At 36.7% G+C, this 13,067-nt stretch overlaps 1 protein-coding gene across 6 annotated transcripts in view; it reads left to right on the forward strand.

Moving 5' to 3' along the window:
• HERC4 (HECT and RLD domain containing E3 ubiquitin protein ligase 4) overlaps positions 1-13,067 on the forward strand; it is a 101,467-nt gene that overhangs the window by 26,766 nt on the left and 61,634 nt on the right. For 5 of the 6 annotated variants that reach the window (XM_079794112.1, XM_079794113.1, XM_079794114.1 and 2 more), the window contains 4 exons: positions 1,577-1,736; positions 5,612-5,688; positions 11,447-11,668; positions 12,682-12,773. In XM_079794112.1, coding sequence (XP_079650238.1) covers positions 1,577-1,736; positions 5,612-5,688; positions 11,447-11,668; positions 12,682-12,773 — 551 coding nt within the window. The remainder of the gene's footprint in view (positions 1-1,576; positions 1,737-5,611; positions 5,689-11,446; positions 11,669-12,681; positions 12,774-13,067) is intronic. The other variant, XM_079794117.1, reaches the window with a different exon arrangement.

Below are 13,067 nucleotides of genomic sequence, written 5' to 3' on the forward strand. Positions count from 1 at the left end.
TGAACTTTCACGTACTGTTCACAGCTTCTTGTTATTAACTCATATAGTATTATAAGGTAAGTACTTAAAATATTGTTAGAGTTGTACAGATTCCTAGAAGCTATTTAGGGCTAACCTCCCACCCCAAAATGCAGGATAGTAATTCAGATACAATTTTAATTTCTCTATACATAGGGATTTAAACCTCCTTGATGTGATCTGTTTCATTATTGAACAGTTGCATTTGTACACAGAGCTAAAATATGCTTCTGAAGAAACCCTGGTTGATTAATTTTAACTACTTCAACACGAGGCTTTCAGTTTAATAAAGACAAACATAGCTTTCTTATTAAGCTAAAAGAATTAATTTTAAGTGGTATCTTAAAATAATTTGTGGTGGACCCTGGCCTGTGTGTCTCAATGGATAGAGCATCGGCCTTCACATCTAAGGGTAGAGGGTTCGATTCCCAGTCAAGGGCCTGGATTGCAGGTTCTTCCCGGGCCCGGGGGGGGGGGGGGGGGGGGCGTGTGGCAACCAATCTATGTGTTTCTCCTTCTCCTTTCCCTCTCTTCCACTCTCTAAAAATAAATGGAAAAAATATCCTCTGGTGAGGATTAACAAAACAAACAAACAAAAACTTGTTGTGGGGTGTATGTAGCTAGTAAACTTCAGAATTTATCAATAATAAATTTATGTTTACTAGCTACATAAACCTCTTATTAGCTAGTAAACTGATAAGACATTGCACATTTTAGGACCGAGGAAACAATTTCACTTTCTTGACTGATTTGTCAGTGGTTACTGATAGTCTTATGAAGGGCCAGTATTTAGAATTAATTCCTAGTTTAAAACTTGAGCACTTTTTAACCACATACGGAGTTTTTATGTCTTTGATGTTAAAATGGCAGTCGATAAACTGAAACCCATTGGTTGTGGTCACATTGCCTTTCAATTCTCTCCTTAGCCTATCCAGTAGATGCTTCATTTATGAGCTCTAAAAAATTTGTTTCCTATCAGAAATTGCCAATTCAGATTATTTCATTAAATTCAGAATCACTCCATAGTAGTATCTATATGGTAATGTATGTGTCAGTTATTTTATTATTATTAAAAAAAACAGCCCAGGTTATTTAAGTGATTCCCTTTTCAGCTGGACTCTCTTATATTGGTAATGGCTTTGAATGAAGATCACTTTCTGAGAGAATATTTATAACCCTTAACATTTCCCCCAAATGTTCAAGTCACTTAATACAGAGTTTCCCCCAAAAGTATGTATACACTTTAACAGCTGATAGCTCAATTTTGAAAATGAAATGTATTTTAATAAACACTGTCTACATAGTTATTCAAAATGTTTGTATACAATTTTTTGCAGCACCCTATATTCTGAGTCAATCATGCACTATGATATATATGTATATTCCACAATGAAAATTTTGTATGGAACAACTTGCTAGATTTTTCAGAATAACTGAAGTTATACTTAGTCTGTATTTCAGCATTTCCTTAGTTTTCTTATGCAAGATGAAGATTGTGTTTTATTTCCATTGGTAGTTCTAAACTAGAATATAATGTTTTTCTCCTTGATTTCTGTAGAGCAGGTTGTTGCCCTGGATGCCCAAAATATTATAGCTGTTTCATGTGGAGAAGCTCATACATTAGCACTAAATGACAAGGGCCAGGTGTATGCTTGGGGTCTCGATTCTGATGGACAACTTGGCCTGCTAGGATCAGAGGAATGTATCAGAGTACCCAGGTAACAAAGGTGACCAAAAAGAGGTCTTTAATAATCTTTTATCATAAATTTATTATTAAATTATCCTGTATACTTTGGGCATGTAAAAGTTGACACCTATTATTTCTCCCCTTTGAATTCTGAAGTTTACTAGTTAGGTTTTTACCTTTAATTTGGGTAGAGTGCCCCCTTTTTTATATACTTTTGTTTTCCCCTACATATCTTGACTAGCCCAGCTATTGACATAGTAAATATTGATTGGTTGCATGTTTCTCTACCTTGTTTTTTTAGTATTTATTGTTTTTATTCAGTACAGAAGTTCCACATGCAAAAAAGTTCCACATGCTTAGTGTAAAAAGAATTCAGTTACTTTCCACTTTTTTATATAGCAGTGACCATGATTTAATTTATGTTAACTATTAAAGTCATCATAGAATTATTTAAAAATGAAAAATAAATAATGCTTCATCAGTGTTGTAGTCTTAAAGATTTACATAAGGCATAATCATTGTTTTAATGTTAAAAATTGTAAGAACATGAACCCATCTAGGTAAAAATATAAAGATTTAAATAAAAACATCTAATTTATTTTAGATAAATAAATAATACACAAAGTCATGCTTAGTTTTAAAAATTTATACAATTTTTTGCCTCCTTAAATTCTTGCTCTTTCTTCCTACTAATAGTTAATAGGGACAAAAGAGAAATCTCCAGGGAACCAAGGAATTAAGCTAATTTTAGGTAGCACTTTTTAAACACACATTTAGATATTTTGTATTTAATTTAAAAATGATGTTTATTTTGGTTTAAGAGATATGAAGTAATACTAGGATAAGAAAATGAAGCACAGGAACTGCTAATATATATCAGAACAGGAACTCATCATTGCTAGAAATGAGTTTTTTATTGTTGATTTTTTTTTCATTAGGGAAAGGTAGCTCTTCTAACAAGCCTGTAACCTTCCCTGTGTTGTAACATATTAAAAGTTTTTTGATCTTTGGTCTGACATTTTATATTTGTTGTGGTAAGGGACTGTCTGTTGAGACTTCGGATACATCACAATCACCTATTTTCTTTATTAAACCTGTAACTAAATTTCACAGACCTCAACAAATTTCTTCCCCCTTGTTTCTTTTGTGATGATAATACTTGGAGTGGTGAAACAAATAAGTATTCCCATTATGCTTTTAACCCTTTGCACTCGCTTGCTTTTTTCTCGATTCCTTTATTCTACTCGGGATTTAATGTCTCTTAATGATGGTTCTGTTGGGGGAAAAATTTTTTTTTTTAATTAAGTAAATTCTTTTAGTCATTTCAATTTTGATTTCTTTCAGAAAATGGTAATTTGCAACCAGTGGTTTTTGGCTAGGTACTACAAAGCATTCCTGAAAACATAGTGACTGCACGTTTGTCATATTCTCTACTGCTTTTATTTTCTCCCAAAAGTAATTGTTGTAGAATGGGATTTTTAATTTAAGATTTTAAAAGTTTTTTGGTTTTAGGATTGAAAAGGGACATACATGTTAGATTTTCTAAGTTAATATTCTCAACTATGGTTCATAGCAGAGCTTTCTAGTTTTCCCTCATTTTTACTCCACTGGTGTCTTAATTCTCACTACTTACATTTTTGTTTCTGTTCACTTTGGTTATATGAGATTTCAGTCAGTAATCTGTAGATGATTAGTAAATGGGAAAGAAAGGTAACTAACTGTAAAGAGAATTTTATTGTATATCAATTTATTTGAAGGTTGCCCAGTAATAAATTATATATTTGTGACTTTACTATTTTAGGAGCCTAGATGGGGACCTGAAAGAGATCTTAACTTGAGGCCTTTGCTTTAAAATTCTGTTTTTATATTAGTTAAACATCCTATATTAACATTAAGCTGTGTTGTCATTTTTCCTGTTCAAGCTCATACATTTGTTGTAGACTAGTCTGTCTGGTTTATTGTGACATATATGTTGTTTTTACTGATATTTTCAAATTTTAAAGGTCAATTTAATATTTTAGTAAGAAGATACTTTTATGAAAGACTGCCAGTAATTTTTGATCAGAAATGTAAAGATTCACATTAGACTACTTTCTTGAGAACAAAATCCATGTTTATGCTAAAAGTTGAGTATGTAAATTAACTGATACTTAAGACTGAAATTATCAGTATCAGTGGTCTCTATAGACCTGATTTTACTATCTTTAGTTTAATGTAACTTGAAATATATACTTTTCCATGCAAACTTTAGAAAAATAATTGTGTTAAATTCATAGCTTATTTTTTAAAGTTCTAGTTATTGGACATATGCAATAAAAAATTATGACAGGAAGGTGTGATATGTTCCTTGTGAGAACAGCTGTTTCTGGACTATAGAAATCCAACAGCTTGGTCAAAAATCATTTTATTAATTTCACTCAGTTTTAAATACATGTTAAAATGGTTTTAATACTAAAGTCTCGAAGACTTTATAAATTTACTTATCCTTTAACAATGTATTCATTACATACTTTTTGTAAGGCACTGGGGTAGATGGCAGGGATTGTGTGGGTATAAGACACATAATCTGCCTTCAGAGAGCTTAATGTTTAACAGTACACTGGTAATAAATGAATAAGTATATCAGTAATTAATAGTGATAAATGCTGTGAAGGAAAAGATACAGGGTGCTATAAGAATGTAATTTTTGAAGTGTTTTATTTGGTTTGCAAATTGGACTTGATTAATGCCTGTTTTTGCATTGCCAATGTTTGATTTTGGTAATTGCAGAAAAATGGGCATTTTGCTACCTTTTAAAATCTGAGGGTACATTATATCCTTCTAACTTGATGGGTTCTGCTAAATTGTAGCAACATAACTTTCAGGTTTTATATTTAAGTCATAAATCCACTAAATAAAAATATTTTTAATACCATAATATGGGATTAGAGTAACTCATCTTTCTCCTGCTCAAAATTTGATTTGCTGAAGCTGCCTCCCGAAAATCATGAGTATCGACTCTCTGGTCAGAACTTGCTCCGGACTTTCATTTGGCCGAATCAGGTCAGGTGGCAGTATCAGGTAAAGGGAAATAAGAAACATATTATGTTTCCTTCCCACTTTTTTTCTTGAAAACACTCATTCAGTAAAAACAATAGAATGATCAGGTAAAGGGCACTGCTTAAGAAAAACCTGTGATGTTTGATACAGTTACTTGATTTTTGTATTGTTTGAGAAATGGTATTGCAGTTAAGGAAAATTCAGAAATGGGAGAAAAAAAGAAACTATAAAAATATAAGGAAAAAAGCAGACAGCAGAAATATGACTGAACATGTCAGTGATAATAAGTGTGTATTGATTAAATTTCCCTGGTTAGGAATTAAGTTGAATGTCACTGATTTATATGTAAAGCAAAAGGGCCAAAAGGAATTGATTTCATAATTTGTGAATTGGTAGCAATTCACATAATAGGAATGTTTTTAGTTCTTAACCTGATAGAAGAGAACATATATTAAACTAGGCCAGACATCAGTTTTAGACAAATTAGATCATGTACATTTGTTTTACAAATATATTACAAGTTTTATGTGTTAAGCTTTAAAATTTTTTTTTAAATTTTGATGATGAAAGAAAACTAAATTGTAAAAGCGCTCTGAGAGATATTTGAGGTATGCACATAGTTTGCTAAATGTTGTCCTTTCAAAAGTATTTTCTCATCACGCTTTTAATTTTCTTTATGTCTAGATTTTGTGTACTGTCTAACATTTTTGATAAATTGGGCATGTATAAAATATAACATGAACTGCTAGGTTGGTAGGAAAAAACTTGTACATAGTAGGTGATCAAGAAATAGCATATATGAATAGTATTCAGGATCCATTTAATAACTGGAATTAACTGATCCTGATATCTCTTCTTCTTTCCTAGAAATATTAAATGTTTATCAGATATCCAGATAGTACAAGTTGCTTGTGGTTATTATCATTCACTTGCACTTTCTAAAGGTAAGCATTGTTTTTATTTTATTTTCCTTTTTCAGTTTTATTACTTGACTAGAGGCCCAGTGCACCAATTTTGTGCACCAGTGGGGTCCCTTGGCCTGGCCTGCGGGATCGTGCTGAAGCCGGCTCTCTGATATCCCCCGAGGGGTCCTGGATTGCGAGAGGATGCAGGCCAGTCCGAGGGATCCCACCGGTGCACTATCAGGGCTGGGAGGGATGCGGGAAGTTGGCCAGCTGGGGCGGGACCGCGGGAGGGCTCCAGGGCGTGTCAGGCCTGTCCCAATCGGCCAGAACCCAGCAGCAAGGTAACCTACCAGTAGGAGCATCAGCCCTCTGGTGGTCAGTGCACATCATAGGGAGTGGTTGAGCAGCCTTAGCATATCATTAGTATATTACGCTTTGATTGGTTGAACAGACAACTGGACGACCAGACACTTAGCATATTAGGCTTTTATTATATAGGATACTTTGAGCAGAAAGTCCTCCAATTTTGTTCTTTCTTAAGATTGTCCTGATTCTTGATTCTTTTTCATATACATTTTAGAATTAGCTTGACAGTTTTCACAGACGCACAAACTATTGGGATTTTGATTTGGATTGCATTGTCTCTATAAATCAATTTGAGAAAAGTCTTTACACAATGTCTTTTCGTCCCTGAACATGCTGTATCCCTCCATTACTTTAATCTTTTAATTTTTCTCAATAGTATTTTGTTATTTTCTATGGAGAAGACTTAGACTCCTTTTATTAGACTTTTCCATAGGTATTTGATATTTTGTTGTTGTTGTATGATGTCAGATTATATATTGCTACTTTATAGCCATGAATGACATTTTTGTTCTAATTGTTTCTTTAGTTTGTTAAATGCTATTCCTTCATAGATGGGGAAAGTTATGACTTGCCCAACCTCATTTGATTTCACAGATAAACTATTTATAAATAAAACAGAGAAGGCCAAGATTCCTATTAGCTTTGTTTGATTTCCTTTCTTTTTTTATTTTATTATATATTTTATTGATTTTTTACAGAGAGGAAGAGAGAGGGATAGAGAGTTAGAAACATCGATGAGAGAGAAACATCGATCAGCTGCCTCCTGCACACCCCCTACTGGGGATGTGCCCGCAACCAAGGTACATGCCCTTGACTGGAATCGAACCTGGGACCTTACAGTCCACAGGCCGACGCTCTATCCACTGAGCCAAACCGGTTTTGGCTGATTTCCTTTCTTATTAGTTTAATTTTTTCATATGCCAGCAAAGGATTTGTAACTTGGGTTAAGAAACTACCATATGTTCATTTTTACCATTAAAAGTAAGTTCCAGTAGCTTCTTTATTAATATTATGTTATTTTAATTTATTAAATGTCTGGTGAGGCCTACTATGAATGAAGCAGTAGGCTAGAGCTGTAGGAAAATGTAGATAAATTAACACATTGCAGACAGATCACGAGAATTCTTGCTTCATATTACACCGTGTTTTACAAAGTATCATACTTTAAAAAGATATTAGCTTGTAAGAACATGTAATAAATAACTTCAAAATGCAATGGGTATTTAATTTTAAAGCATGCCTTTAACAGTTATGTAAAACGTTTTTTTGTACTCGTTTAATAGAAACTTATTTGGCCACTGGATAAAGCTAGCAATAAGACTACTGGCCCGCAATGTGTTAAGAGACTTATCTTAAGATAAGTTTTTAGGGAACATACCATCTAGTGGAAGAGACAGATATACAAATAAATAGTTATAGATTAAAGGGAAACACACACACACACACATACACACACACACACACACACACACACACACACACACACACACACACACACTAGAGGGTCCCTTGGCCTGGCCTGCGGGGATAGGGCCAAAACCAGCTCTCCAACATCCCCCAAGGGGTCCCAGATTGCAAGAGGCCAGTTCTCGGGTGATACACCTCAGAATCGGGCTCCCTCCTCTCTGGTTCCTGATGCATCACCTGAGAACCACAGCTGCCAGGTCACCGCAGCTTGGCAGCTCCTGCGTTGAGCGTCTGCTCCCTGGTGGTCAGTGTGCATCATAACTAGCGGTTGGAATGTCTGCCCCCTGGTGGTCATTGCGCATCATAGCTACCAGTCAGATGGTCGAACAGTTGGACGGTCGCTTAGGCTTTTATATATATACACTAGAGGCCCGGTGCACAAAATTCGTGCACGGAGGGGGGTTCCTCAGCCCAGCCTATGTCCTCTCCTATATGGGACCCCTCAAGGGATGTCCGACTGCCCGTTTAGGCCCGATCCCACTGGTGGGATCGGGCCTAAACGGGCAGTCGGACATCCCTCTCACAATCCAGGACTGCTGGCTCCCAACTGCTTGCCTGCCTGCCTTCCTGATTGCCCCTAACCACTTCTGCCTGCCAGCCTGTTTGCCCCCAAATTCCCTCCTCTGCCGGCCTGGTCCCTCCCAACTGCCCTCTCCTGCTGGCCATCTTGTGGTGGCCATCTTGTGTCCACATGGGGGCAGGATCTTTGACCACATGGAGGCAGCTATATTGTGTGTTGCAGTGATGGTCAATCTGCATATTACTCTTTTATTAGATAGGATAGAGGCCTGGTACAAGGGTGGGGGCCAGCTGGTTTGCCCTGAAGGGTGTCCCAGATCAGGTGGGGGTTCCCATGGGGCGTGGGGCAGCCTGAGCGAGCGGCCTGTGGTGGTTTGCAGGCCGGCCACGCCCCCTGGCAACCCAAGCAGAGGCCCTGGTATCTGGAATTTATTTTCCTTCTACAATTGAAACTTTGTAGCCTGGAGCGGAGCCAAGCCTGGGGCTCCCTCCGAGGCCGGCAGCCATTTGTGTTGGGGTTATAATTGAAACTTTGTTGCCTTAAGCGGGTGGGCCCGGCCAGGGTGTGTGGAAACCTTTGCTTCCCCTGTTGGCCGGCGGCAACCCTGGCCTGCTCTCTCAAGCTCCATTCTGCTGCCATTTGTTTGAATTTGTTTACCTTCTATAATTGAAACTTTGTAGCTTGAGTGGAGGCTTAGGCCTGGCAAGGGCATGCGGAAAGCTTGGCTTCCTCTGTTACCTAGGAAACCTTGCTCTCTGTGGCTGTAGCCATCTTGGTTTGGGTTAATTTGCATGCTCGCTCTGATTGGATGGTGGGTGTGGCTCGTGGGTGTGTCGGGGTATGGTCAATTTGCATATTTGTCTATTATTAGGTAGGACTAGAGGCCTGGTGCATGAAATTTGTGCACGGGGTGTGTATGTGTCCTCAGCCCAGCCTGCACCCTCTCCAATCTGGGACCCTGTTTAGGCCCAACATCAGTGGGATCATGCCTAAACAGGCAGTTGAACATCCCTCTCACAATCCAGGACTGCTGGCTCCCAACCACTCGCCTGTCTGCCTGCCTGGTTGCCCCTAACTGCTTCTGCCTGCCAGCCTGATCACCCCCAACCGCTTCTGCCTGCCAGCCTGATCACACCCTAACCACTCCCCTGCCAACCTTGTCGCCCCTAACTGCCCTCCTCTGCAGGCCTGGTCCCCTGCAATTGCCCTCCCCTGCCGGCCCGGTCATCCCTAACTGCCCTCACCTGCCGGCCTGGTCTCCCCTAACTGCTCTCCCCTGCTGGCCTGGTCGCCCCCAACTACCCTCCTCTGCAGACTTTATTCTCCCCCCCCCCCCAACTGCCCTCCCCTGCAGGCCTGGTCCCTCCCAACTGCCCTCCCGTGGTGGCCATCTTGTGTCCACATGGGGGCAGCCATCTTTGACCACCTGGGGACAGCCATCTTGTGTGTTGGAGTGATGATCAATTTGCATATTACCTCTTTATTATATAGTATAGATGCTATTTTGGACAAGGTTAAAGTAAAATGCTAGAGGAATGAAGAAAAAGTGTAGTTAGTTCCAGTCAGTAGAATTCGTGCCAGTAATGAGGGGATATGTATTTGATGCAAGTCTTGAAAGATGAGTAGAATTTATTCAGAATTAGAGAAATGGTTAGAGACAGCCAGGGGAAATGTTGAGAATTGGCTAAGGTGATAGTATTAGTAAAGGCATAGAATCAGGAAACTATTTTGCTTATTTGAGTATTGGTATGTAGTTTTATGTGGGTATTGTGAGAGCATGGGAGACATACTCTTACTTTAGTTGAAACTGAAGTAAAAACAAATCTGTTACAAAGGGCCTTAAATCCCAAAATAAGGAATTTAGACTTCTATAAGTAATAGGGAAGCTGGCATTCCTATATTCTTTATTGTTACTTTGCCAACTTCTCTTTTAATATTTTGGTAGGTATATCCATGATAAATTTAAACCCAGAGGTTTTACTGTTGAGGGCAGTTTTCTATCTTGACTCATAGGTAGGTAATCTTTTGCCTTGTTCAGGTTTAATCTTAGTACAGTATCTTATTTATTCTCTCTCTCTCTCTCTCTCTCTCTCTCTCTCTCTCTCTCTCTCTCTCTCACCACTTAGTATGAAGTAGATACTGTGCAACATTCAGTGATAAGCAGTACACTACTAGCCCTTACAATACAGTCACACAAATAACACTGTGATTACATACTATGAAAAAAGACTGTAAAGAAAAAAACTTAGGATATTTAGAACATGTAATAGAGTGACTGAACTTAATCTGAGAGATCAGAGAGAGCTTCCTGCTGGGGGAGAGTGGAAGTGAATTAGACAAAGATGAAGGGGAAATTTAGTCGAAAGGAACAGCAAGTGGGCGAAAAATCGGCATTTTTCAGGTGAGCCACATTATCAAATCTGCATTTTTATATTCTATGTATATGTACAAATGCCTGCTAGTATATGCATAGAATATTTCTGGAAGTACTTATCAGTAATTGATAAAGAGTAGCTATCTCTTGGGAGAGAAACCAGAGATCTATTTTAGAGGGAGACTTACTTTGTGTACTATTTTATAGTATGAATTTTAAAAAATCAGTTCTTAGTGAATCAGTTATTAGTTTAATGTATTAGTTTTGTTTATTTAATAAAAAAATATGTTTAAAGTTGCAAAAGAGGGTGGCAGTGTGGGGGCAAAAATGACAAGCAGACCGAACTATTATAGGAACCAGGTGAGATGGTGGGGAGTGGATCTTTTTGAGATACTTTTCTTTAGAAATAAAACTGTATATAACTTGGTGATAGATAATAGATTGATACAAATCTCTGTATAAGGTAAGAGAGGAGGAGAGTATTCAGGATGACTACCTATGTTTATGATTTGTGCTGCTGAATTAGTTACAATGTCATTTACTGAGAGAGGGAACCCTAGGAAGAGGCCCAGGTATGGAAGGTAGAGTGAAGGTCATGAATTGAGTTTGGAATACACTGAGCTGAAAGTGCCTTGAAATATCCAAGTATAGGTGTCAGGTAACAATTGACATGGGTTTATTGCTCAGAGGACAGGTCTGGTCTGATAATAAAATTTTGAGTGTTATTAGCATATTATTGATAGCTGAAACCTTGAGCTTGGATGAGTGCCTCTTGGGGAGAAATCATAGAATAAAAGTAAAACCTAAGGAATATTAAAAAGAGATGGTCCTTTCCTGAGGAGCATAAAGTTACTTGACTTACCATTCATCACTAAAGTCAGTCAACTTAAAGTGTACTAAATATAGAATGTTCTTCTAAGTAATATATTTCCATATAAGAAATAAACTTAATCAAGAGGAATATGTATTTCCAGCTGATAAGAGGAAGAATATCTCAAAATAACTGATGATCTTCAAATGAAACTTTGTGTGTGAGAAAAATCGTTTATTTTATCATTTTTGTTTTACAGCAAGTGAAGTTTTCTCTTGGGGACAGAATAAATATGGCCAGTTGGGTTTAGGCACAGACTGTAAAAAGCAAGCTTCACCACAACTGATTAAGTCTTTGCTTGGAATCCCTTTCATGCAAGTTGCAGCAGGAGGAGCCCATAGTTTTGTACTCACCCTTTCTGGAGCTATCTTTGGATGGGGACGCAACAAATTTGGTCAACTAGGTCTTAATGATGAAAATGGTAGGTTCTCATTACTGTAAATGTGCTTTTAAGAAGAGATGATCTTGTGAGATGGCTCAGTGAGCGATTCTTAGTGTCAAAGAGAAATGTACTGAAATCTTCCCTGATAGAGAGGTGGGATGAGAGGTTAATTTTAAAATTCCATTTGATGATAATTTTAGGGGATGGTGGGAGGCCAAAAAATAACATTTTATCATAAAATAAACTATAGAAATTATATCTGCACAAAAATTCTTTGCTGTTGGATATTCATTAAAAGATAATTGAAAAACATTACTTCAAATTGGTAACCACATTATTGGCCAACAGTGGTGAAAAGAAGCAATACAATTATTTTGAAAAGTAACAAAGCATTAATCTTTGAAATTTTCAAGGATTTATTAAAATAATCTGGATCATTAAATTAATCTTTAGTTTGGGCTTCACCTTTAACATTGATGCTAGGGTCTTGAAAATAAACATTTGGAATTAAAAAATTATAACTACTTGAAACAATTTGGGATCTTGGAATTGATTCATAAAGTTCAACATAATTGTAATAACAAAAGTGAGTTGTTGGTCTAGTAACAACTGGTAATGATAACCAACTAATACTCTCAAAAATAATTTAAAATTTTTTTTCTGCATAAGAAAAATAGGGTAGGGCATTATATCAATTTTTCTTCTAGAAAATAACAGAAAATATAATTTTCAAAATATGATCCTATGAGTTGAATTACCATGAGGTGAATATAAAGTATGTGTATGGATTAGAAGCAAATAGCTTTCTAATTCTTTGATTGCTGATTGGCATTTAGGCAGTTCAGCACTTAAATTACTGTTTTTAAATCCCTCCATCACAGTAGAATAGGAAGGCCTGGAACCCAACTTAGTAGGCTTGTAATGCAAAAATCATTGAATCATGGTTAAAATTATTTAGTCATCACTGTCCACTGAGCTTGGGGAGCTATTGAGGAAACCCTGTAGAAGAGTTTTAATTAAATATTGTTAACGTCTCTTGTTGGAATTTTCAGATAGGTATGTTCCTAATTTACTAAAGTCACTAAGAACTCAGAAAATAGTTTATATTTGTTGTGGAGAAGATCATACTGCTGCACTAACCAAGGTATTGTACTGCTATAAAACTTCTTTATTATTACTCATAGAAGTTATTTCATAATTAGTAAATGTTTTCCTAATATGTACATTAAAATGAGTGTTATAGATATTTAAAAAATAATTTATCTTGGAAAAAGACAGATTATTATTCTCAAAAACCGTTTACCTTAATTTTCTAATTTGTTTTATGTTATGAAATGTGAATTATAATCTTCTGTTAAATGATGATAATATATATTATTCAGTTTCTCAGCTTTGTGTGAAATACTGCTTAAATAATATTTTGAATAAAAGAATTCCT

This window comes from Cnephaeus nilssonii, assembly GCF_951640355.1.
Source record: "Cnephaeus nilssonii genome assembly, chromosome: 16".
NCBI lineage: Eukaryota > Metazoa > Chordata > Mammalia > Chiroptera > Vespertilionidae > Cnephaeus > Cnephaeus nilssonii.